Source organism: Vanessa tameamea, chromosome 19 (genome assembly GCF_037043105.1).
Source record: "Vanessa tameamea isolate UH-Manoa-2023 chromosome 19, ilVanTame1 primary haplotype, whole genome shotgun sequence".
NCBI classification, from domain to species: domain Eukaryota; kingdom Metazoa; phylum Arthropoda; class Insecta; order Lepidoptera; family Nymphalidae; genus Vanessa; species Vanessa tameamea.
Genome location: NC_087327.1, coordinates 1,161,491 through 1,188,121, shown reverse-complemented (window position 1 = coordinate 1,188,121; position 26,631 = coordinate 1,161,491). Strand labels below are relative to the sequence as shown.

Genomic DNA, 26,631 nt, shown 5'->3' with positions numbered 1-26,631 from the left:
TGACTTCATTGTATAGCGCAGGATTTAGGATTATACGTAATTCGATATTATTACCCTACTATGTTGTAACGTAATTAATGCTTATGCCTATTTTAGTTAGCACGACTATAATGTCTATATAAATTGTAAGCATAAGCTAGGTTTTATGTATTAAATTAAGAGTATATGATCAACTTACTGTATAATTAATAATTAACCGTCGACATATATCTATAAACAGTACGTGTTAAATCTGACGTCATAGATAACGTCATAAGCAAAATGGAAGCTGTTGCGAAGTAGAAGTATTTCTAAGGCTACCATACATGTGCAATTAAAATAATTCTCATTCTCACGTAGCTAAATTACTTATATGATTGTTGCAAAGACCATTCTTAACCTATTTTGCTGATTTAATGAGGCTTCCGTATTTAGAAGATCTAATCAATGTCAGAAGATATAATAGTGCAAAAATATGTGTACAAAAACAGGTGAGCTCTTTATTCCCTCATACCATGAAATAGATCAGTGAGACCTTATAGTAGTACAAGTTTAACTGTTTTTTTGCACAGGAGTATGCAATATCGATTGCCGAATGTTTCCGCTTTTTAATATTGGCATAAAAAATAAACATTATTATATTAGCTTGACCTGAAATTTGAACTTAAGATCTCGGAATCTGTAAACTTCAATTGTAGCCAATAGGTGAACTACGCAAATATTTCTTATAAAGTTCATAAACTTCTATGGGCGTAAATATAACAGATATCATTCGCTTCGCATCATCGCGCAAGTGAGTACCATCCATAATACACTGAGCTGATACTTAACAAGATGCTGTAAGTGTCGACTTATAATATAAATATAAATTAAATGGTAGTGTTTATTTTGTTTCTTTCATCTCCCCGACTTAAACACCTACACGATATTCCGATCGGAATGAACACATTTCTGGGATAAATGCTTTAATGGAGTTCTTAAATAAAAGGCGAAATAAGTATACATATTTGATGACTAAATTTTGGCTGATAAAAATAAAAGATTTCAGTAACAATAGTAAAGTATTATGACGACACTCTCGTGAACAAGACATTCGTAAATATCGAAAAGTCAAGCTCCACCAAATAAAAATAAAAAAACATGGTGAATATCCCGTTTTAAATACTTGTAGCAATAAAAATAACCATGTTAACTTAAAATCTTATATAGTAAACTTGTTGTAAGTAAATGAGCTACCATAGGGTTAAGGTCTTGCCTCCATTCAACAAGAAGAAGAAGCTTAATCCACCGCTTTGCTCCGATGGAAGTGGTCACCACCACCCCCAAACATTTGCGCCGCAATTCTAGTCGTTCCTTAAATTGCCAATGTGCCATCAACCTTGGAACTCCACCCACCCACTCGTCATATAATCTAACCCTAAATCTGGTGAATCTTGTGAATCTGGTAAATCTGGTGAGTAACCCAGTGTAACTATAGCACGTACATAAGAACCTAGTTTCCAAGTTTGATGGCGCATTAGAGATCTAAGGAATAGTTAAAATTTCTTACGACGCCAATGTCCCAGACGCCTATCTATTTCATAAAAAGAAAGCAGATTGGTATTGTTAATATATGTAGGTATATATACATATGACAGAATTTAATTCAACACATTTGCGTTTTCCTGAAGGTCGTCAGTCACTTGATAAATTATACATAGTTAAAATCATCTGAACCAGTAATCTTACGTTGAGATCGGATCCACGTTTTCCGTTATCTGAGCCATCTTAGCATCGTACGTCCCATATCAGACATCTATTTGAGAAAAAGTTGTGTAAGCAATTTTCATAAAAAAAAGTTGAAACTATTCACATGGTTATGGTTTTTGATATGACTCACTGTTATTATATAAGTGTTGTAATATATTTAATTAACATTGTAATAGTTACCGATAGATGGCGCTGATCGATTTTTTGACAACCTTGAATCGCGCTGGCAAGGTCTTTGGTTAAAGCTATATAAATCAGAGCATCTTTTTGTCGATAATGATGTCTATTTCAAGCGTGACAGATATCCTATTAATGAACAGTTTCAACTTCATATATGCACTTGTGGTGGAGACCTTCGTTTTGATATGTAGAGGTGTAGGAAATTCAAGGCGGAGGCAGTGATCGACCAAAACAAACTGTCAATAACTTAAGACCACTGAGAAATTAAAATAATCTTTCTTAGTCAAAATTGCGACAAACAGTTTAATGTTTAAGCGGATTGAAGCTATCCATCCAATCGACACGTGTTGACCCCTATTTTAACATAAAATAGAAAATATTCAAAAATCTTTACTCTCAGAATTGTAAAAGACATGCAAATAATTGGAAGAATTCTATTCTTATGTAAATGTTCATACAACGATTGTCGGTCTAAATATGCCGACATGCCGATCTATAACAATGTTAGTCGGCATAGATAATTACAACGATACCTATGGTTACACTTGACGTTTTGTGTGGTTAACTACATTGAAATACTATTATTCAAACGTGAAGTTTGCTCTTTGAATAACCATTCTAGCTTGACCCTCTTGTTGTATTTTCACTCTGAATAATTATAGGTCACGTTATATTTCACATTCTATTTGTACAAGCAAACTGGCCTATATTTAAATCAGAGTTTTCAAATACAGTGATATTTTTGTGATTTACAATTGTAAATGGTTTAATGAAAAAGTCCTTGATGAATTAATCATATTCATACTTTTGGTTTACTAGTGGTTAGTAATTACCCGCGACTTTACTTGCGTTTTAGGGGTCGATCGTCAGGTATAAAAATATATAAAGCGTCAATAGCGCAATGGTTTTCGGGCCGCCTAGCGATGTAAAAGTTCGCAGGATCGATCCTGACCCAAAAGGGCTATTGTCGTCCCCACTCCTAACACAAGTGACAAGTATTAGCAATTCTTTAATTATTTTGAGGCATTGCTATCATTCCTTTTATTTTTAAAGTCCTTGAGGTTCAAGGTTGCTTTACACCAAGTTTCATCTAATTCGTTGGATGGTTTGACTGTGAAATCGTTACAGACGGACAGACACATTCACATTTGCGTATATAATATAATAATGTTAGTAATTTATATATATACTTTGATGTGACAACAAATGTAATGGGCAATGGCTGTGATGTATTTTTAGGATACAGAATGCTTACTCGCGAAACTATGTCAATTATTTTAATACACTGTACACTTCTCAGTGATCAGTTTACCCACCTATATTAATTCGAGAGATATCCACGCAGGCCCGCATGGCCCCTACAGTGGTGGCAACGCAGTCTGCAACTACAGACGGGTCACTGGGTGGATCACTATCCGTGATGTCTGAACCGGGTCGGGTTCACGCCACAGAGCGATCGAGCCACGGCGATCGACGAGCTGCGGCGGATCCCGCTCTATATTCAGTAACACCTCATTCTCTCTCTACTATGTAATTCGTCTGTAAAAAACGTCAGCGCGATGTAAAAGACTAGTAATGCCATCTAGTGACAGTTTCATGAAAACAAAATTCGTATAAATTAAATAAATATTTGGTATTGATTACAATCTCCGAGCGTCGCATATCAAAATTTATTGATTTTTTTTTTGTTATATTTTCGCTGGTATATTTTCAGTAGCAGGAGAGTGTAGAAGTTGGCAGGAATACTCAGGAGTGTTTGATCGTTGTTCGTGCGTGTACTTTCCGGCCAATTAGGATGTACAGTCTTATCAGATATAAGTCTGAGAAAATAGACACTACACATTTGTTTGCTCATAAGTTTGCATATGTGTACAGCATAAATGTTGTGCGTAAGTGCTAGTCTCCCTTGAATAGTTATCGATATTAGGGCGATATCATCATCATTATTATTATCTAAACGTAGTTGGACAGAAAATTAACAACTCTTAAACAGTGAGCTAGTGTAACCAAAGGACCAAGGGACATAATATTCTTTATTTTTATTTTTTTTATTCAGGGACGTTTGTCCAGCAAAGCTACGTCAGCTATTAAATATAATTCCAGGAGCATCCTAGCAGTTTCTCATAAAGGATATGATATCATACTGTGAACAAATTCAACATCGAACAAACCTGCTTTTAAATTAGTTAAGAGTGACTTTCTCTGAATCTGAGTCTTGTCACATTCCGTCAACAAGTGATATTGATCTTAAAAACTTTACTTATCACAATCGGGAGAATCAATTTAATATTCCCTTAATTACCCAGTATGGTAGCGCACTGGTGATATGAGGAAGGATAGATTTATACTACCAATGTCTATGGGCATGTGACCACTTATCATCAGGACCATTGAGAGTCAGGTAGGCATTGTTATACCCGCTCGCCGACCTAAATGAAAAACATTTTATTTAAGCGTTGGGAAGAAAATTAACAATCCAGACCTTTCAAGTGAAAATTATCAACACTCTAAATTTATTATGACAGTTTTTTTTATATTTTAATCAGAAATATCACGGAAAGCGTTCATCAAACGTATATTATATAAATAAGTCAAAATAATATAAATTTAGCTCGATTTATTATTCATATTGAATAGAAAATAGAATTATTTTTATACCGCATGCTGCAATTTGTACGATTTATATTCAATATGTTTAAAGAATTTCGTAAACATAAACTTGGAGCGTGTCGCGAGTATTAGCACTGAATACGGGCGGATGTGTCGTTTAGTTTGATTGTGTGATATAGTTGTTTATATCTCTTTATTTATTAAATATCTCATGAGAAAAGCAAGGTGTCGTGGGACACTGTGAGCCAAGTTGCTTTTGCTAAATATTACTTATTAAATAACGGATTTAGTGAAATAAATCAGCAACGTTTGAAAATAATTAAATGATAGAAAGAGACAGAGTAAAAGAGAAAGAGAGGGAAGGTCGCCTGGATCATAACGCTTTTTTCGTACGTGACGATTTCTAGTTCACTTTACTGTAAGCGTGAAACAATAACACAACCGAATTGAAAACCTCTTTTTTTTTTCAAGTTGATTAAAAGATTCACCTCCTCCTTAATCGAGTCGGTTAATATATAAAACTACTTAAAATACGTCGCTACAATTAAATAGGTATGTGAAATTAAAACCGACTGATCTAACAAAGGTACTGAAATAATTGTACTTAGATCGAGTAGTGTTTATTTATCAAAACGACCTCGCTGTGCAAGTGCATCAATTGTGATGGATGGCATACGTCATGCGGTAAAACTGTCGGCTTTCGGCCGTCCGGGGGTGTATCCGTTAACAGCTACTGTATTACAGAGCTATAACTTTGCAGAATGCATTTAAATTGGACGTACATAACATATTGCTACTTGGAAAATATATTTATAATCTCGTAATTGAAATACCCATTTGAATGTTTTCTTATATGTTACTAATATGATAAGAAATTTAAATCTACGCTTGTTATGTCAATAGGATTTTAAAGCGAAGCGAAGCTTAGCTATTTAAATAATAATACTATATACTAAATCCTACTCCGATACGTGCGTCTTCCGGTATAAGGTTATTGTATATTGATATGTCAATGAATATCAATAATGAATTGTAGAGCAATGAAGCAACAAAAAGGTATCTATTCACAATTCTTGCATAACGACGCACAGCCGAGTTATCGCAAAAAATATGAAATTAAACACTTTTTTTCAAGATGGTGGTTACAACTAACATAGGAAATTGAGGTCGACATTTCAACACAACATATCCAAAAATCTCCTCAGCCTTCTCGGTTCATTTGCATTTCTCAGCCATTTTGTTTTTTTTGTATAATGATTGGACTTTAACCAAAATAATGAGTAGCATCTAGACGAGTATGTATAAAGTTTCACTATAATTCGTTTTAGAGATCAGAATTCAAAAGTAACCCGGATCGCACATTACAGAATTTTTACTAACAATGTTGTAATCAGATTCACTAATTACATCGATGTTTATACATTTAATTATGAATTATCGTCATATTCAAAAAAACATAGTATTCAAAAATACACTACAGGTATTAAGAATACTAATAAATTGAAATAAAGAAACAATACACTCTGAAATTACATATTAAAATGTTAAAGTAGCATAAACAGAACAAAATAACGAAGCTAAACGTATTAAATCACACACAACGAATATATGATCTAAAAAAAAAAACAATAACTATATCGTTAAAAATAATTAAAACATTCCTGAAATTAATTAAGGTGAAATTAAATTTTACTAAAATTATTAAATGTTTCAAACACTTTTATATGCACTATTATATAACTTCCTATACATCCAATGCTTATATACATAAGAATAAATAAATAAACGAATATATAAAAATAATATATTAATTTAAAAATAAAAATAAACGAATCTATAACGTGCGTTCTTCAAACATTCGTTCACAACGGTGACAAGATCTGACATTCCATTTGACACTGTCATCTTTGGTGATCCTAATTGCGCAGGCGCCGAGAAGGCAAAGTATATTTAAATAAAGCAGCCCACCAAGGTTCCAGGAATGTACTTAATAGATCGAGGAAAAAGGAAATAGAACGTAAAAACACTGTAAATAACGGCCCTCTGTCTCGTTGGTTCGTTTCTTGTTTCGTTTCACGGTTCGTTTTTGTTTTCAATATATTATTATCAGTGATGATTTCACATTTTAAATTAACCAATACAAATATTAAGTTACTATTTATGTAATATGTTAACAAATAACGTGAAAATAAATTTATATTTTAGATGCATACTGGTAATTGTTTTTTTTTTTTTTTCATAAACAACCATTTATTAGTTAAAGGCCGTAATTTACTATTCTCATTTGTACACAAAAAAATATATCTATTAAGATATAGTAGAAAAAGTTATGACTTCAAAAAGTTAATTACGCTAGAGACGTACCAGTATGCGCTGGCTGCCTCATTTTCGGAGTCTCTTGGGACAGCCCGCCACGCCCGAGAGAGATCAGCTGCAAAAGCCACGACTTAACGTGCTTTTAGACTAGGGAGTGTTACACCTCCAACTTGTTAACTTCGGGCTCCTGAAAATAGCAGGATGGAAAACCTTAATAACATTCATTGATCTTATTCGGGATAAACCAGTCAATAGAAAGACAGAGGTTACTTTATATATTAATAATTATAATAATAATAGTAATTAAATATTTGAATTAAAGAGTTAAGATTGATTTTTAATATGGGTTGGCTAACCCATTAATGTTCAACTGCAAAAAAAATATGTTCTTTAAGTAAATGATAAAAACAAAGTGGATTTGAATCCATGTACTCGATTAAGATTCATGCCTTTTAACCACTAAGCCTTTGTAACACTAAAGTATATCTTCATGTTAAAACACATTACAAGTTTTATATTAACTCTCTACAAATTATATAATCGTAAATTATTTTCATATGAAAACCTCTAGAAATAAACTAGAAAGTGTAACCAATAATAATTATTGTGACACTCATTTTGACGACGGTTTTCATGGGTACGCCACTCCGAGGTCCCGGGCTCGATTCCCGGCCGAGTCGATGTAGAAAATGTTCATTAGTTTTCTATGTTGTCTTGGGTCTGGGTGTTTGTGATGTTGTCCAATTTTTATTTTTTATATATATATATATATATATATATCACCTCTTTGAAATAAATAATTAGAGAGAAATATTAATTTAAAATAAAATAATATATTTCCAATCCACAACATTAATCTTAATCATTGCTTTCAAGCGCAGCGATCTATCACGTCACTTTTTGTAACATATTGATCATATCGAAATCATTACTCGCGCTTCCTTAACACGTCATTATCTCTAAAAAAATTGTATCTGTAATTAGTAAAACAATAACCGAAATACGTGGCACATTGTTTAACGAGTGCTACTGAGCGAGCACATCATCTTCAGTTTACGAAATGTCACTCGGATCAAAGGGTTTACATCAAAAGGCAATGAAATGAGTGACAAATTTATAGCTGCACTTATTTTAACAGGGAACTCCTTTGGTCTTAGTGTTGCTTTCATTTCATCAGCTGCTACAACAACTTTGCAGGGATGCGCTTCGGTGGGATTTGAGCGGTCTTTTTTTAACTCGATGACAAACTTGACATCATTCGAATCGTCCCCTAATAATATACATATTTAGTTCTTGATGTTAATTTCTTAAGCGTTCTATTTTGTTTTGTATGCGTCTGTTTTTGTATAACAAATTCGAGTTCTGTTGATAATTAGGTTTAAAGGTACGTAATAAATAAAACAATGAATATATTTATTAAATTTTAAATGATAATTTAAAAACGTAGATCGTAAGTAAATTGTTTGATTTTTTTGTCCCTTTTTAAATGATTTAGAAAAGGAGGTTCATCAATTCGGTTCTATGTTTGTGACCTTAGTAATTCGTCATTTATGAACCGCTTTGGCAAAATATTTTTTTCATTGTTAGGGTTTACCCCTATTACTTTATTATTTGCTTCATTGTTTTGTCCTTTTGAAATTCGAAGACAATAACTTAATTAAAAGCCAGTTTTTTTTATTACAATTTAATATTTAAATAACAGTTATACGATTATTTAAAACCGTGTTTTAATGATTCTTTTCAATTTGTTTAATTATCATTTATACATTTGATGAATTATCATGACGATAGTTTAAATTAATTTAAATTAAAACTAATTTAATCAAGATCGTCTAAAGCATTTATAACACACATTAATTTAAATGATATATTTCGTAGAATGATTAGTAAAAATTACCCTCTTAAAAACAGCAGCTGAATGTAACTTAATTAAAAGTTTTAATGAGATTCTTTCGTTAACACCTAGCGATGGAGATAAGCCGTCGTTAATGGACACAGTGCACCCTCATGGTGATCTGACGTCCCTTTGACGAATTGTAATTTAATTTTATCTTGTTTTTATGAATGTTTATCGAAACCAGACGTCAGTCCGGACTGTTGCATTTATGAAAAAAAATGGTTTGACGCAAAGAAGGATAACCAGTAATCTAAGTAAAAAATCGATTTCATATTTTAAATAATAATAATAAAAATAAAGAGATACTTTATTAAAATAAAGATGTTTTAAATGTTGTAGTAAGAAATAAGTTTATATAGAATGCGCGCTATGCACACGAAAGGGCGTGAAGATGGCAGCGGCGGAGAGGAGGCGAGAGGAGAGGAGAGGAGAGAAGAGTGTCATGCCGTTTGCTGTCACGACTTACAAGCCGGTAGAAGTTTCACATCAAAAAGTTATAACTTTTTGTATCTAAAAGGCATGTGCACTCTTTTCCACGAGTAGAAATAACATCGTTATGCTAATAAAATTTCATTAAAATTAAACACAACTAGCTTCCGCCCGTGGCTTTGTCTGTGTGTAAGAGGAGGGGAGGGTGCAGTTAAGCGATTAAAAGTCACTCATGTGTTATTCCAGACTATTTATCTCTATGCCAAATTTCATTCAGATAATTCCAACCGTTCTGGCGTGATTAAGTAACGAAAATCCATCCAATTTTTTTCATTTATAATATTAGTATAATCTATGAAAAACTGCACCAATCAAATACTATCTTCAACTTTATTTTTTATATATATTATTTGACTGCTATATATAATGCCACAGATTCCAATGCGCTAAGCTAAAACCCAAGTCGGGCGCATAAATGGCTATTGCTATTTCTGCAAAAAAATCAATAACAAGTCTTAAAGCTGGAAGTATGCCTTGCGTGCCTCAGCTAGCACCTATAGCGCTGGTCTGGTAACTCTTTCCGGTCGAAATTGGATTGTTGGATTTCCCGCTCATTCGGATTATGATACTGAGGGAATAGAGTGCACACGTGATTTATAATATTATGTCCGTAACGTAGTTGCTCTACCTTGAGATTGGCTGGCCGTGACGGAAATAGTAGGACGACATCACCATAATTATTAATAGTAAGATAAGAAATTATCAAAGTATCCCTTATAATTGTACACTTATCATACAATAATTAGTATCACTGTGTCGGTTTTTGTGTTGTCATACGTCTTAGATTCCATGGCTGAAGGTGCTTTGGTGTTGAAAATAATTTATTTCGTGTTGGTGCCATCATCGAAGGCGATGATTGACTTTTTTTATTTTATTTTTATTTTATGGAATAGGTAGGCGGACGGGCATATGGCCCATCTGATGGTAAGTGGTCACCACCAACCATAGACATTGATGCATGTAAGAAATAATAACCATTCCCTACATTACACCAATGCGCCACCAACCTTAAACAAATCAATCAACACTGGCTCACTCACCCTTCAAACCGGAACACAACAATACTAAGTATTGCTGTTTGGGGTTAGAATATCTGATGAGAAGGTGGTACCTATCCAGACGGGCTTGCAAAAAGCCCTGCCACCAAGCCTTACTTAATAAAATTTATTTTCACATTTTTCGAAACAAAAGTATCTCAGAAGTATGTATAATATTCTATCACCACATACAAGAACAATTTGAACATAATCATACTTTAAAGTGTTTTTAAAATCATTAATGAATTTCAAAAATGATAAAATTAAGTCCCTTTATTGTCACGGTGCCAATAAATTAGACTGACTATCTTAAATCTTTTGTGAAAGGAATTACTTTGGCTCACCCCTTTACCTATAATTTACACAAATCGTAATCGCGTTCCTTTCTTTGAAATTTACTGTTAGACTCAAAAATTAATTGATCAATTTTCACGTAGACTTTAATTACTTTATATTAAAAGTTAATGCAATTAATGTACAATAATTTTAACGATCATCATTGTAATATAAAGGCAAAAATTCCACTTTTAATAATATATGCAATGTGTGTACAAATATTTGTCATACAATCATAAATGATTCGTATGTAACAAATTGAATCCGCAGAATTCAGCTAGTTACGAAAATTGTTTGCAAACGATTTTCGTAACTAAAGGTTATTTAAATAAACAAACTGCTCTTTTGTATTAATAGTTATTTTTATAAATTATAAATAAATGAAATAATAATGGTTAGGAAGCAGCGAGAGTCTAATGTGGAGACTGTTGGACTGCAATGGAAGAATTTAATCCCGAGGCACGCACTCCCGATTTTCCGAAGTTATGTCTTCAATGAGCACTGAGCCACCATTGGTGGACTATGTCTTCAAAATGAAAATATCTTCATTCAACAGAAACACGACACATTTTTATTGATTGACAGTTACCAGCGGTTCGGAAAGAAACTAAGCGGAATTTTTTTTTGTCAGAAATGTGATTGTACTGTGTAAAATTATTTATTTTTAAAATGAGACGACGAGAGACGAGTGTCGGTCGGCATTTCCAAATATTTAATTATTATAATTTGTACAAAACCAATTTTAGTTTATCGTCTTCAAAACTCAGAAAATTATCTATTCATATGAATTCACATCTTACTACAAATATTAAAATTAGTTATATTTTTGAGTTCCATCCTCTTTACTTAACCCCCTACCCTAATATAGGGTTAAGTAAAGAAGGGATACGGTTTATATAGGATTAGGCCTTGGGGTCTACTAATTCTACTTGTTATTTATATCGATAAATATTAGACTTCAGATTTCTATCTTGACTAAGTATGGCAACACCATACGCGGTCCTATTATATTTCATCTCTTATCACTATTATGTATTACAATATTTCGTAACTTTTTTCAATACCCATTTTTCATCTTCAAAACTGAAGAACTCGCATATGAGTTTTCATCTCAAAATTAAAGCCCCTATAATGTTGAGTTAAAAAAAGTTACCTTCGTTTGTCCTAGGGGTTTATGCTTTAGCCGTGAAAACTACTACTTCCCCATTTATAATATTAATATAGATTTTTATTCGTAAAAGGAAATTCATATCAATCTATTCGTGTCTAACTACTTTTTAAAGTACGTACCATCCGATAAAATACACAGCGTTTTTAGTTTCGTATAAACCAATGAAAAAACTACGTATGTCTGCCACACTGCGGTTACAACAGTTAAATGACGATTAATATACTATATAAATATATATTTTAAATTCATAATTGTACGGAACCTTCTAAGCACGAGTCCTACTCGAACTTGGCCGTATTTTTCAAACATCTCATTCAATATATTCCTGATCGAAGCTAATAAACGTTTATTTCCAACTATTTGAGCAATTATATTTATAAAGGATGAAAACAGTCATTTCCTATAGCGATAGTTAAAACACCATTTCATTTAATTACCCAAACTAGGAGTAATTGAATTGATTAATATTTTCAAGGCAACGGGGACCTCATTTCCGGAGGGGATTATTATTAGAGCGACGGAAGTGACTCGTGGTCGAAACATTCCGAACCCTCAGTGTGACTAATGACGGAATATAGATACCCAGGTGTCGAAAAGAATAGACTGTTTAATTATAAAGAGATCTAGATTTATATATTATTATCTAAATTAAAGATAAAGATAATCCTACTTATTATTATTATTATCGTAGTTCAGTCACCTATATTAAAAAAAATACAGATAATATTTTAATATTAGTTGGTCAAATTATTTGATTTGTGGAGAAAATCAACTTATGTCTCTCTTGGTGGTTCTTTATGATTCAATGTACTTTACGAACTTATGTTAATCTTTTAAAATTATGATCTAAACGTGATTGTAAGGTATTAAGTAATTCAATTAAAAAATATTTTAATTTTGATTCTGAAAGGAAGCGAACGGAAGCCAAGCTTCCTTCTAAAAAATAAAACAATAATGAAACTGGATTAATAACAGTATTATTATTTATACAAATTCTGTATAAAAACAGACAAAAGATAATTTTCTTCTTTTTCATTATGTATAAGAAATAAAATCATGCAAATCTAAATTAAAAATAAACACAGGAATGTCCTCTGAAACATCGTAGATTGTTTTTTCGTAAAGTTGTTTTCTAAGCATGGCTTTATTTGGCGAAGTCGAGGGAACAGCATTTGTTTATACTCCCACATCTATTGGAAGAGTTTTATTTATAAAAGTGATTCTGCCATAGATTCACCCACAGAAGTTTATATTTACTTTATCAAAAATAATATTTCTTTTCAGATTTCGAGTTCCGGTCGCGCAAAAATTTCGCCGGCTGACGAAAAAATATCTTGGATCGCGTCCAAATATTATGACACTTTGATGAACGAAAATAGAATTATATTTTTGGAGATGGATTAGGAAATAACTGTGAACGTTCGAATTTTATGGGATATTAAATTTGAAATTAGACGATGTTATAGAAAACAAACGAATATATTTTTAAAAAAAGATAATTGTTTAACTACGAGTTAAACACAATACGAAGAGGGTAGTTCAAAATGTGGAACATAAAATATCACTGGGGCACATGTTTCAACAAATAACAAGCTAAAGAAAAACAAAAGATTCAACAAAAACAGTTTCGTAATTCGAAGATAAAGGTTTGGGTGCAAAATATCAATGTGTACTTTAACAAACGAAATATGTATGGTGTGGCATAGTGAACTGATTCGGACAAAAAATTGTGAAAATGTCGAAAGATATGAATTTTTATGTGCTAGTGATGTTATTAGTGACACAGACCCTGATTAGAACGAGTGAGGAGATCGTGGAAGCGAGTAAGTTGAAACATATTTATTTAACATTTTATTATATAAAACTAACCACGAATACAATAAAAAAAAAAAAAATATGTAGAATATTTAAATTATAGACATATATTTATTGTACTGCAAATAAATAATATGTTTTACATTTAAATAAATAATGACATTTAAATAAATACGATCCGTAATATAAACATTAAGACACAAAAATGTAGTCCTAAATTATTTACTCCACAACCATATTTCAATATAGTGCCGTTTAATTCAGTATCAGCGAGAGCAGTGTCGCATTCGACCCTCTTATGCTGGCGGATCGCCAAATTGGATATACTCGCACGGACGACTATCACACGTGCTCTGTCAATAATGTACGGGGGGCTTAATAATGAGTTGGAGGATATCTGAAACTATAGGCAATGTTATTTTTTATTATATTTTTTTATATTTATTTTAAGGACTTTTAACATATTAATTGCTAACTATTTACATAAATGGTTTACTGTTTGTTGAGGATGCTTTCTGAAAGGTTTTAGACGATAATGTCTAATGATTTGTCAAAGATATGAAGTGCAAAATAGTGTGCAGATGCGCAGGTTCATCCTTTATTCCTTCACTTTCATAATTCGATGGTCTGGAAAATTCGAATCGATCAGAAAGGGTTGAACTATGTGAACACCGTCAACTTACATACTGTTGAAAATTTCTTGGAAATAATACTTTTTGGCTCGTCCCTGGTATCGAATCCAGAACCTTGAGAATAGTATGAATCGACGTTTAAAAGCTTTTATCCAAGCAAACGGCGGTCACACAAATGGTTAAATAAGAATTCGATCGCGACAAAAATCTCTTTTTCGTCGCGTGTGTACTATTGTCCAGTATAAAGCGGATACTCTACGACCTACGTACTAAATTTGTTTTCATTAATGTTTCCAACATTGGTAACATATTTTATATAATGGTAAACTAATTTTAGTATACTACCATAGACCGAAAGGATCAAATTAATAAACTTTCGTACATATATTTATATTCATCATCATCCGTAGCCTTTCTTAGTCCGTCGTTGATTCTAAACCACTCTCTCTGAGCCATATGCCTCGATCACTTTCTAATGCCAACCAGATGCAAATCATTTTCGAATATCCGTAGCAGAAAAATGGCCCCATTACTGAAATAGTAATAAATTAATTATTATTACATAGTATAAAACAAAGTCGCTTACGGCTGTTTGTCCCTATGTATGCTTAGAACTTTAAAATTACAACGGATTATAATTCGTTTTTTTAATAGATAAATTGATTAAATTATATGTATAATACATGCACAATATAGTAGAGAAACACTGATTATTTTAGAGGTTTCGAAAGTGTAGTTCAAAAGTAACTTTAACCTTAAAAAGGTCTTTAAAAAAGTCCGCGATGGTATATGTAACCTTAGGGATAACCCACAAAAACTATTTTTTATCCTTTACTGCTTACGAGAAATAATGGCTTATTTTCGATGCGATTTTAAGCAATACAGCATTAATCCTTATCCAATTAGGTACATTGTGCGTTTAATATAGATCAATATGGCTCTTCACAGCATGTAATTTAAAAAATATTTTCGAAGATATTACAGATTTAAAAGGCGGAGTCATAGCGGTTTGTATTGTCTAATGACTGAAAAACTGTGAACGTTGGAACACATTCTGTAGTATATTTAGTAGCAGCATTGCACCCGTGCGAAGCCGGGGCGGGTCGCTAGTTAAATAAATAAATGAAAGTTGCCTTACGAAATACCTTTTAGTGTTGGTCCAATTAATTGATTTCCACCTTCGTATAAAAACGGATAACACCTGCCAAAATGGTCATGTTTTTTAAATTAATGTTTTATAATTATATACTATTTGTACAAGTATGTTTTCACGTGAAAACTAAGTGGTCCTTCGTTAGATTTAAAGCTACGTTCTTTTATTTTCCGCTCACGTATTCTATCTACTGATTCACCTCGGCTCTCAGTATTATATTATGTAATAGTATAATATTGAATTTTGCTGATGATTAATCTTTTGTATGTACGTAGAATCTGTATTGGAAAACATAATTATAAATACGTTGATATGTTTCATTTAAAAATGATCTACAGTCTAAACATAAATTAATACTGTATATTTTTGTTGATAATAAACGTTAGAACTGCAATAAATATTTTACTGTGGAACTAGGTCGTAGTGTATTTTGCAAACCGGTTTGGGTACCATCCAGTCATTATATATTTATGCAATTGCCCGCCCCTTTCTACTTCGGACGGGTAAAATTCTTACAAAGTCACTCCTCCCATTTCCTTACCTTGAAGTTTAAATTTCCAAAAAATATTTCTTAACGAGCATCTAGCGTCTACATTAACTTCCAAGTCGTATGGACCCAAAATTTCGGAAATCTCGTGTTGAATGGTATTTCGGTTCTGTACATATATTTTATTTGTATATAGAGAATCTCTCTCCTACTCCAATGGATATTAAGGTATAGTCGAAGACCCATGGGTCAAAGTGTTTTCCGCGCCACAGGAGTGTCACACCAACACTATACTCTATTTAGGGCTGCTGCTGATAATTTCTGAAGAGACTAATGACTCTTATTACATTAGCAAGCTGTAAATTTCCCACTGCTGGGCTAAGGCCTCCTCTCCCTTTGAGGAGAAGGTTTGGAGCATATTCCACCACGCTGCTCCAATGCGGGTTGGTGGAATACACATGTGGCAGAATTTCGTTGAAATTAGACACATGCAGGTTTCCTCGCGATGTTTTCCTTCACCGCCGAGCACGAGATCAATTATAAACACAAATTAAGCACATGAAAATTCAGTGGTGCCTGCCTGGGTTTGAACCCGAAATCATCGGTTAAGATGCACGCGTTCTAACCATTGGGCCATCTCGGCTCTTATTATTTATACCAATTATATATAGAATTATGGTTGTTGAACTGATCGGAATATATGTTGCGATATAAAGCAATTCAAACTTACTACTAAATAAACGAGTCAGTCAAGAAATAAATATTTTAATACGTTACCGATCAATTCAACACCACTCGGAGCAGTCATTGTCACGTATAGTCCCTTTTTGTTGGCGACTTGCCAAATTGAACGAACTTACTCGTACAGACTACTATCGTTCGTACTTTGTCAAAAATGAATGGAATCTTAATAATGAATTGCTTCTGAAACAATTAATGTTACCTGGTATCTGAATGAGAAAGTTACTTTATTGATTAAGTGGCTAACCTCAGGTCACTAGATCCTGATTACTAACACAGATCCTACATAAATAGAATTTATTTAATTTTTCTGTCTACAAATACTTACAAGGTCGAAGTTCAAAAATTGACTGTGTTTCTACCGTGCCTCAGAAAACACGTTAAGTTATTTCGTTCCCTTGGATTACAAGAGTAGTAATAGAGAGGTTATATGAATCGACACCCACACTCGTGCACTGTAATTTATGTCCAGGAAATTTCTAGTCCTCCTTAAAAATGGTCGCAGTTGCCGAAATGTTCAAAATGTTATTATGAATTAGACATCATTGTCGTACTACTAAAATAGAGTTGTTATGCTTATAAGGTTGACGTCTAAAATGACAGTAGATGCCACAGACATTCATCCTAACTCACTTATAGACATGTCACCATAGCACGTAAAATACCATAATATGTTTTATGGATTGTAGCCGGCTCAAACTAGTTTAATCCAGAAAAGAACCGTATTTTTTTCTATTTAGCCAATGTCGAGTATGTCTTTACGAAAAATAGGAGTTTACATTAGGTCAAAAATTTAGTCTTTTAAACTTAATTGTTTATATCGTTCATAATATTTACGGATAAATTAAACGTATTATTATTGAAATTACATATTTCTCGTATAAAAAAAAACACAAATAACGACAGTTTTAAGCGGCCGACTAATTATAAGTTTCTAATTAATTATTCGCACGGAAATCCAGAACCTATCGGAAGTTTCGTTACTGCGTGCAGTTGTTACAGTTTTAGACAAGCTCTCGCAACTTTTTCTACTATATCTTAAACTAGCTGTTGCCCGCGGCTTTGCTCGCGTGGAAATTGATTATATTACTGAATAATTTAAAATATTACGTTAATTTAAGACCTCATTTGTGGTTTGACTTTCGTGGGCTAGATACACCAGACTGCTTACAGAGCTCACTCTCAAACAGGCTATTTAGAGCTGTCCATGCGAAAAACAGTCTTCTCTTATATCTACTCCGGCCATTTTAGAAATTCGACCTTGTGCTTTATTAATTGTCACGGTGAAGCATACTTTAAGTGCGAACTCTACTCTCTTAAAATTAAAGGGGTATTCTGATGGTATCAAAGACATTCGTGGAATAACACTATTTCTCCTTTAGTACAGTGATAACTGTAACCTATGACATTACGATAGAGAACCCTTAATATTAGTCTGGTGCCGATGCATAATTTTTGAGGTCTTAAATTCCTTAATAACATTATCGAGACGACAATCTCCGAACATAAAATATGACGGGCTTCAAGACTAACCGATATAAGAAATTTCCACCCCTATTTCAACCCTTAGAGGTAGTATATCCACAAACGCTAAAATACATATGTATTATTTTTTAATCTGTATTCCAAAAACAGAGTTTCGTGATTCTAACTTAAAAAATAATGGACTTCTATACAAACTTTCAGCCCTTATTTCACCCCCTTAAGGATAGAATATCCAGAAGCGCTTAAATACTTATCTACTAATTTTTTGTCAATATTCCAAAAACAAAGTTTCATGTTTCTAACTTAAAAAATGACGGACTTACATACAACCGTTCAGCACCTATTTCACCCCTTTAGGGCTTAAATTTCCAAAATTCCTTTCTTAGTGGGTGTTTACTCAATAAAACGATCCTACTCACCAAATTTCAAGGCCCTAACTTTAATAGTTTACGCTCGGCGATGATGAATCAGTCAGTCAAGACTTGTATATATATATTAAATTTAAAATAAATTAAACTATGAATATTTTATATATTAAATAAATAATATTATCTTAAATTACAATTCCATAAATAAACTTGCTAAAATAAGAAAGTTCGCATAATATGATTAAAAAATTGAAATAATGGAACAGAAGCAAAGTCAGTAACAACAAATTCGAGCGAAGCGTTCGAACCGAGGGTAATATTTTATTTATCGGGATTATGCAAATTGCATAGAATTGGAATATCTCAGAACATTAAAGTAGTTTATAGACGCCAAACCACTGGTGAATGGATCGGGCTCATATTTTGAATATCCTAGGATTAGTGAAATTGTCTGGTTAAATCGATTCGTGTTATTATCCTTCTTAACATGAATCATCCGTTTATCCGCTTTAGGATACATTTTTTTGAATGGCTCTTGAGTAGCTATTATTTGGTTCCTTTATCCAACCAATCACTCATTACTATTCTACCGCCAAAGAGCAATACTGTATTGTATACTTGTATTGTGGTTTGATGGATAAGTCAGCCAGCGTAATTATAGGCACAAGGGACATAAAATCTTAGTTAGAAAGCTCGCTGGCACATTGGCGATGTAGAGGATTAATATTTCTTCCAGAGCCAACGTCTAAAGACGGTACGGTTAAATTACCATCAGGATAACTAATTACCAATGGACCACCTTTTACCCGTTTAGAGGAAGTATTTAAGGATTTAAAGCGAAGATCAATCAAGCACCATTGAATTTTCAAGTGCTCAATTTGTGTTGATGATATTTACTTTCAAGGAAAAGATCACTAAGCTGATAATTATGAAACACTAAATGAAGGTTGGGAGAAATATTTATTGTATACCTATATTTTTTTCTAAAGATACAGCCATTATGCAATTTTATCTTAAATTAATCTAGCGAATATGAATCATGTTTGTTTGAATCATTAAGGCATGTCTAGGCTCAGGATATTTATGAAATTTAATTCGTGTTTTTATCTTTTCAAATAATGTTATAAATATCACTAAAATATTGTTAGCAGTTCATTTAATAAATAACGATATAATTCTAAAAAAAACTTATAAAATATTCCTTAATTTAAATTCAAAATGTTTATTCAAATAGACAAGAACTCTGGAATCGTCACGTGCTAACATTTGCTCGAAATGTTCGATGCATTGAAAAGTATTGGCAAGATATTTAGCAATTTCTATTTAAAAAACAAATGTAATTTCAACGATTATTCTGTAAATGTTTGCATTTATTAGCATATCTTATTTAATATTTCATAAAAATGAGCTTGGGAGTTCGTTACTCAATTTTAATTTTTAAATATAATTCCACATAGTTGATTATATATTATTATTAATTCATTTAACGCAAAGCTTTATAAATATATCATATTACTGCTTCGTTGGTCTAGCGGCTAGATACTGCCACATAATGCCATAGATTCCGAGATTCTGGTTGAAAAACTCATATCGAGCCCATAAAAAGTTATTTGATTTTTCCGTCCATAAATTCTCAGTATGGAGCCTGGGAGTTCGAAATGTGTACCTCGGAAAGCACTTAAAGCCATTGGTCCTGCGCCTGAACTGTTTCCGGTCGTGCCGGATTCGGTTTGCCATCCTATCGGAGTGAGCCATTGTAACTAAAGGCCCACGACATTAACATCTTACCTCTAAGGGTAATATTAACATCCCAGTTTCCAAGGTTGGTGACACATGGGTGTTGTAAGAAATAGTTAATAATTCTTACAACGCCAATGTCTATCGCCAGTGACCAACAGACATATTTTGTTGGCAATAATATACTTGATACGTATGATTAGCATAGTATTGCAATTCTTCACGAAACTTATGCGTCCAGTCTGTACAATAATTATGTCGAATGTTTAAACTCCGTTCATCACTATTGCTTCTTTAAATGTTGTAACAGAATTGGTTCGGCGCCAATTGCAGATGTTCCGAACTTCATGCCGTCAACCAATCTAAAAACTGGATTAGCGCACTGTTAACAATTTATCTTCTAACGTCTGTCCTAGTATATAGGTCGTGTAGATGACATTGTTATAATTAAATATATTTTCAACGAACTGTATATTATATACAAAGGCACACATACTATAGTACTGTAAAGTAAAGTACTGAGAAACATTCTCGTTTATTTTATGCATTGAAAAAAGTTACAACATAGCGATCCACCCCGGCTTCGTACGGCTGCAATTTATTAATAAAGAATATATATTATATAAACATAATTGATGTCCTATAAAACTAAGGAATGACGTAACTTTCTACCATTAAAAAAGTTTTTAGAATCGGATCATTAGTTTTGGAGATTACCCCCTACATACAAACAAACAAATTTTTCCTCTATATTGTTAGTATTGATAAATAAATAATATATTGTAAAGATGATGACCGTTGAAATAATTTATAATTGAAGAAAGACAACAAATAAATAAACAGAAAAGTAAATACATACATACATAGAATTTCGTTACTAATATATTGTTAAACATATTTTTCATATTATCAAATAGTATCTTTACTATAGCAATAAACGCGCCACGAACAACAACGGAGAAGAGAGCGGTGAAGGGGAGATAGATATTTAATTTTTTATTTCATATTTGTTTGGAAAACAAACAATAAGTGTAACAAAGTAGGACAAAGAAAAACTTTCACTAGTAAAGTAAAATAAATCACGACGGCATCCAATTTTTTTTATGGACATCCTCATTGAATAGTACCGAGATGAAGTCCTTAAAGGGGTGTTATTTGGCTTCATGGGATTCTGGATTCCTTAGACGGTCTGCATGGTATTCAGCTAGTTTGTTTAAAATCGGAAAATCTCAACTAAAGATCGCTTTTTGTAGAAGTGACTTTAGAAGTGAGTGAGTGTACATAATCAAGTTAACTTATTACCACGTCTAAATCCCCGAATATCGATTATAATGGCTCCAAAACCGTTTAAACGTGCAAAATTTACTCTAACGTATGGTGTTTTTTCAAGGCGGAGATCTGTAAATTGAAATAAAACACAGAAAAATGTTTTCAATCTGCAATAAATTGACTTTATTTGACAGATAATTATGGCATTCACGTATGCATATGATTGCGGGCTTGTGTCCCAAAATGTACTTCTACTTTATATCCATAACAAAATTAAATTAATAAATATTGTCATATTTAAAACGATATAAATTATACGTATATATTAGTATGTTATAATGATTTATATAAATTTATCAAATATCCAGATGTTCAGCCTGATTAAATTACTGATCTTACAACACAGTGAATAGAGATCTCTTTAAATAATATCTTATAAGCATTTAATCTACGCTACTGTCAATCAATCTCGATTAGCTTAGCTTGTCAGTAAAAAATGTTATATAGCACGAGTATATAGCAAACCTTATACGTATTATAATTACGCAAAGATTACAATTTTGATATAATGTTACTAATTGGGGAGATCTCTTTTATTCGTTTTAAAATTTTATTATTTAAAACGAGCTAAAGCCTTATTATACAATGTTTTTTCGTTTCCTGTGTGTGCTTCTACATGTATAATTATACAGATAATAATTGTTTGGGCAGAAGGGTCATCGGATGGTAAGTAATCACCAATACCCATAGACATTAGCGCGGTGAGAAATATTAACCATTCCTTAAATCGTCAATGCACAACCAGTCAGTAACTAAGATGTGCCTGTAGATACACTGGCTAACTCCTCCTTCAAATCGAACACCAATACTAAGTATTAATCTTAGCCGGAAGAATATTTGATGAGTGGGTGACACCCATCCAGATATGTATGTTTGCGTAAAGTCCTACCACCAATTACATAAACTTTTTAATACACTTCTCCATCAATAGACAGGAGGCCTTAGGCCAGCTGTTGCCAAATTTATAGGATGAATATTATAAAATATAAATAAAAACATAGTACATACATAAATCAAAGTGTAAAATATATATGTTTCAAATATGTAATTTAAATTTAAATTTTGATTGCTATAAAACGCTATTGTTGTAAAGAGTTCGACTATAACTTAAACTCCTATACAGAAGTTGCATTCAATTTTAATAGAAAGTACACATTTATTTCTATTGCATTGGGAAAAAGCAGTCGGGATGGATTATCTTGAATACGTTTTAAATCCAAGGTAGTGTCGTTTGTGGTAGTGAGGCTAAGTTACTTGAAAGAAACGGGAATATATTATGTCATTTAGAATGATAGTAAACTTAAAGCGATTAGATGTTTAGTTATTTATTTATTTCGTTGCTTGAAACGGTCAAAAAATACACAATAACATTTTTGAAGTCACCATAATGTTATATAAAATTTCTTAACGTCAACGTTAATTCAATTTAATTGTTACTGCACATAAATATGTTAATTCGTACAAACGTAAGTACGTTTTAAAATAAAAAGTTTTTAAAGATTTTAATATTCGTTAAATTAATTTCAAAGAACTAGTGCATATATAGTTACGAGTTCACCCGTTGCTGGTTAAGCCGAGCAAATAAATTCAACTAAACCATTAGGATTTTTAAGACCTCACAGAGACTGTAATTGTACTAAAGAGATCTAAATAATCGCATCCGAGTGAATTTAAACTCCAGTTAAGTTAAATGATTCTGTTTGGATTTTAGTGGTCGGTGTAGCTTTTCAAATGGTATTTCTAGTCGGTTGCGGTAACCGATCCTAGTGGAATTAAATTTAGGGTCTTAAAAATAGTCGATGGAAATGATAAGTCTTAAGATAATTATAATTGGACTTTTTATGGGCAATTGCTGAGTATATTACGTATTAAAAGTGCCTAGGAGCAATTTTAGTGTGACCAGATTTTCTGTTCTTAAAGATGTGTAAAATTGTGTTCCCAAAAGTTAATTGCAATTTCAGACAATTATTTTTTTTGACAGTTTGTCAGCGATGTCTGGTATTAATCGTCTTGTAAAATATATTTTGATGAGCTAAATATAAAGTCAAAGCCAAAAGTCAATCTTTAATCAATACACCTATTGATTGTCAAGAGAAAAAAAAACAACAGATTCGGAAAGGACCTTAGAAGAATTGACGAAACTCAGCGACTTTTTTATATATTATTTTATTTACAATGCACTGTTTAATATTTCTATATAGGATCTAATTTGTTTATCTGTTCACTTTCAATTGTAAAATAACGTTGCCATAATAAATAATTAAGAGCCGAGATGGCCCAGTGGTTAGAGCGCGTGCATCTTAACCGATGATTTCGGGTTCAAACCCAGGCAGGCACCACTGAATTTTCATCTGCTTAATTTGTGTTTATAATTCATCTCGTGTTCGGCGATTCAACGAAATTCTGCCATATGTGTATTCCACCAACCCGCATTGGAGCTGTCATTTCCACTCCAAGCCCAAGCTTTAACCCTTATTGGACGGGAAAATCAGAATAATATTATTATACAATCGAATACCCTGCCCCAGGAAAAATGTACTAACTTTGTTAAGTCGAAATCTTGGTGTGTATAATTCATCTTGTAATCGGAAAGGCAGGATAACGTCGTGCATGTATCGGATATAAAATCTATCACATACGTATCTGTCAACGCGTACTGGAGCGTGATGGAACAACTTGAAAACCTTCTCCTTAATAGGAATGAAGGACTTTATCCAACAAACACAATCGCATATTGTTGCATTTTTTATTAATTATTTAAACTCTTAATTTCTAATTTTGGTTGCCCGATTTGATATGGTTAATAGCTCTTGGAGGTGACATATTAAAAATTAAAGAAGAACCAAGAGCAATCTTTCTAAAAGTAAAAGTATAGTATATCAATATTCGATTAGTTATGTAAAAGTAACAGCTTCTCGTTACAGACGGATAAAATGTATCTCGTAATATATATGTAAACAACAGGTGTAATCAACATGATTCTAATCCAAGCCAGGTCATTAGCCTACAAGCGAACGGCCGGTGCTAACGCTAATTTGTCTCCATGCTATTTCTATTAGAACGTAGCTCGTATTATTTTAGGCGTCTGTGTGTCTGGTTACTTTGGACACTAGTGGAACTAATATATTTACGTAGAAAGTTTTGAGTACTATGCTAAGGGAATGTGTACATGGGACAATAGAGTAGTAAAGTGAGTTATAATGAATGAGACTGTCTAATTAGACAGAGATAATCATATCTTTCTTTCTTCTTTCATTAGATTCCAAGGTTAGAGGAAATAAAATTACTGGCGCAAGGATGGGAAGTATGTGTTGTGATCGATAACATCAGGTATAAAATATTATAATACTTGGTATCATTTTCTAATGATGTATGAAATTAAGAAGCTGTTGTTTTTCTCTTCTCTTGGCCGTAATGTGAGTTCTTCTCAATGAGGGCGTATTTTTTCTGCACTGGTGGTAGTCACAATTGAAAGTTTTAAGATTGTAACTGTAACGGTCTTTCTTAAAAAAAAAGAACTTCTGTATAAACAGAACGACAGAGACGGAGTTGTTTGTAGATATCTAATAAAAACAAATATCAACATAAATACAACTTGAGATTTTATTGATTCTAGAATTATTTGTGCACGATAAAATTCTACAAGTAAATCCTGTATTTAAGCTGAATCTAAAAGTCAACACAATTTTAGCTATTTGACACGTGCCCCGTCCCGTCTTAGACCGATATTATTAGTCGCTGGCATATTGCCAATTACTTCTACACATTTCCTTCTTGGGCTTACTGCTTGGATAACCGTGGATCGTGACAATATTAAAAATATGAAATACAGTTGTGATGTTCATTGGCAAATTATTAAGTATTTAACTGTGGTTTTTGGTGGTTTTGTAATAAAGTTCATTTTGATAATCATTCCTTTTAAATCCTTATAATGAAAGCTTTTTTATAAAAAATATAAATTTAATGTCTGTATTCTCGAGTATGTTTTCTCCGATAATTCTGCTCTTGAGGAATATGTTTTGATAATCTCCAAAGATATCTTAGTTTCCAACAAAACTCTTGCTTAGAAATTGATATAGTTAAAATCTTTAAAATTAACATATATTTTTATTTAATGTAACGTCTGAAACAAATAATTAATTAAAATAAAATTCATTTCGTACTTGTGTTTCCAGTTCCAAGATTAACGTCGTTATTAGTTTTGTTTTCCAAATCTTCAAAGGCAAAAAATACGATTTTTTATATCCTGTAATTTTTCTTAGTCTTGTGAATTCTGTCGGTTTCCACGAAACGTAATCAAATATAAATCATCTTTGTAGCTAATGATTGTAGTTTTTTATTGGTGGCGCTACGGTTTTGTCTATTTTTATCATTGATATTTGGATTGCAGCCAAGATATGGCGATCCTTGAATATCCGATGTCGCAGTGCAATTCTGTATTTACGACGACTTAGAAGGGAGACGATGTATTTTAGGATCATAGTGGAACTTTTTCGGGATTCGGTCAACTTGGTTAGTTTGTGTAATGGATTCATTTATATATATCGAAACCTATACATTTAAATTTTTCTTCGAAATCTTTTGTAGGCAGTTTTCATTTCGACGATGATTAAGTTTATAGGAATTTCGTGGTTTCACAAATGTTTAATAATTCTCCAAATCTTTTTTTTAAAAGATATTGATAGGATTTTTAAGTGGTAGTGCATACCTTCGGGTTGCAGCCGAATGGGCCGGCACGCCCGGGGAAGTACCACTCTCTCACTTAAAACCGGCGTAAAGTGGTAGCTATGCTACCGCGTTTCGTCTAGTATGTGAGAGTCCTGGAGGCCCGATCCGGCCCCCCAAACATGATGGTTGTGCAGAATTCGGTTACATTACCCCAGGAGGGTATCATCAGCGACTGCGGTGGAGAATCCCTCCCTGGGCATCCATGCTTTGTACCACGAGCTGGGGCGTGCGTTTACGTCAGAGATGATATCTGCTCTCGACACCTCGGCAGCCTTGAAGGGCAGGACCTATCGATTATTTGGCTGCGTGTGGACTGCGACGATCATCCGCGAATCTACGCGTGCCTTTATACGTCCCATAGCGGTAATGCCGAAACCGACCGACTGGTCGAG

General features: G+C 32.8%; 1 protein-coding gene across 1 annotated transcript in view; it reads left to right on the top strand.

The window, feature by feature from the left end:
• The window catches only part of LOC113397063 (nephrin-like), a 117,868-nt gene that overhangs the window by 8,484 nt on the left and 82,753 nt on the right, over positions 1 to 26,631 (top strand). The window contains exon 2 of the mRNA XM_026635208.2: positions 13,049 to 13,587. Coding sequence (XP_026490993.2) covers positions 13,500 to 13,587 — 88 coding nt within the window. The 5' untranslated portion in view covers positions 13,049 to 13,499. The remainder of the gene's footprint in view (positions 1 to 13,048; positions 13,588 to 26,631) is intronic.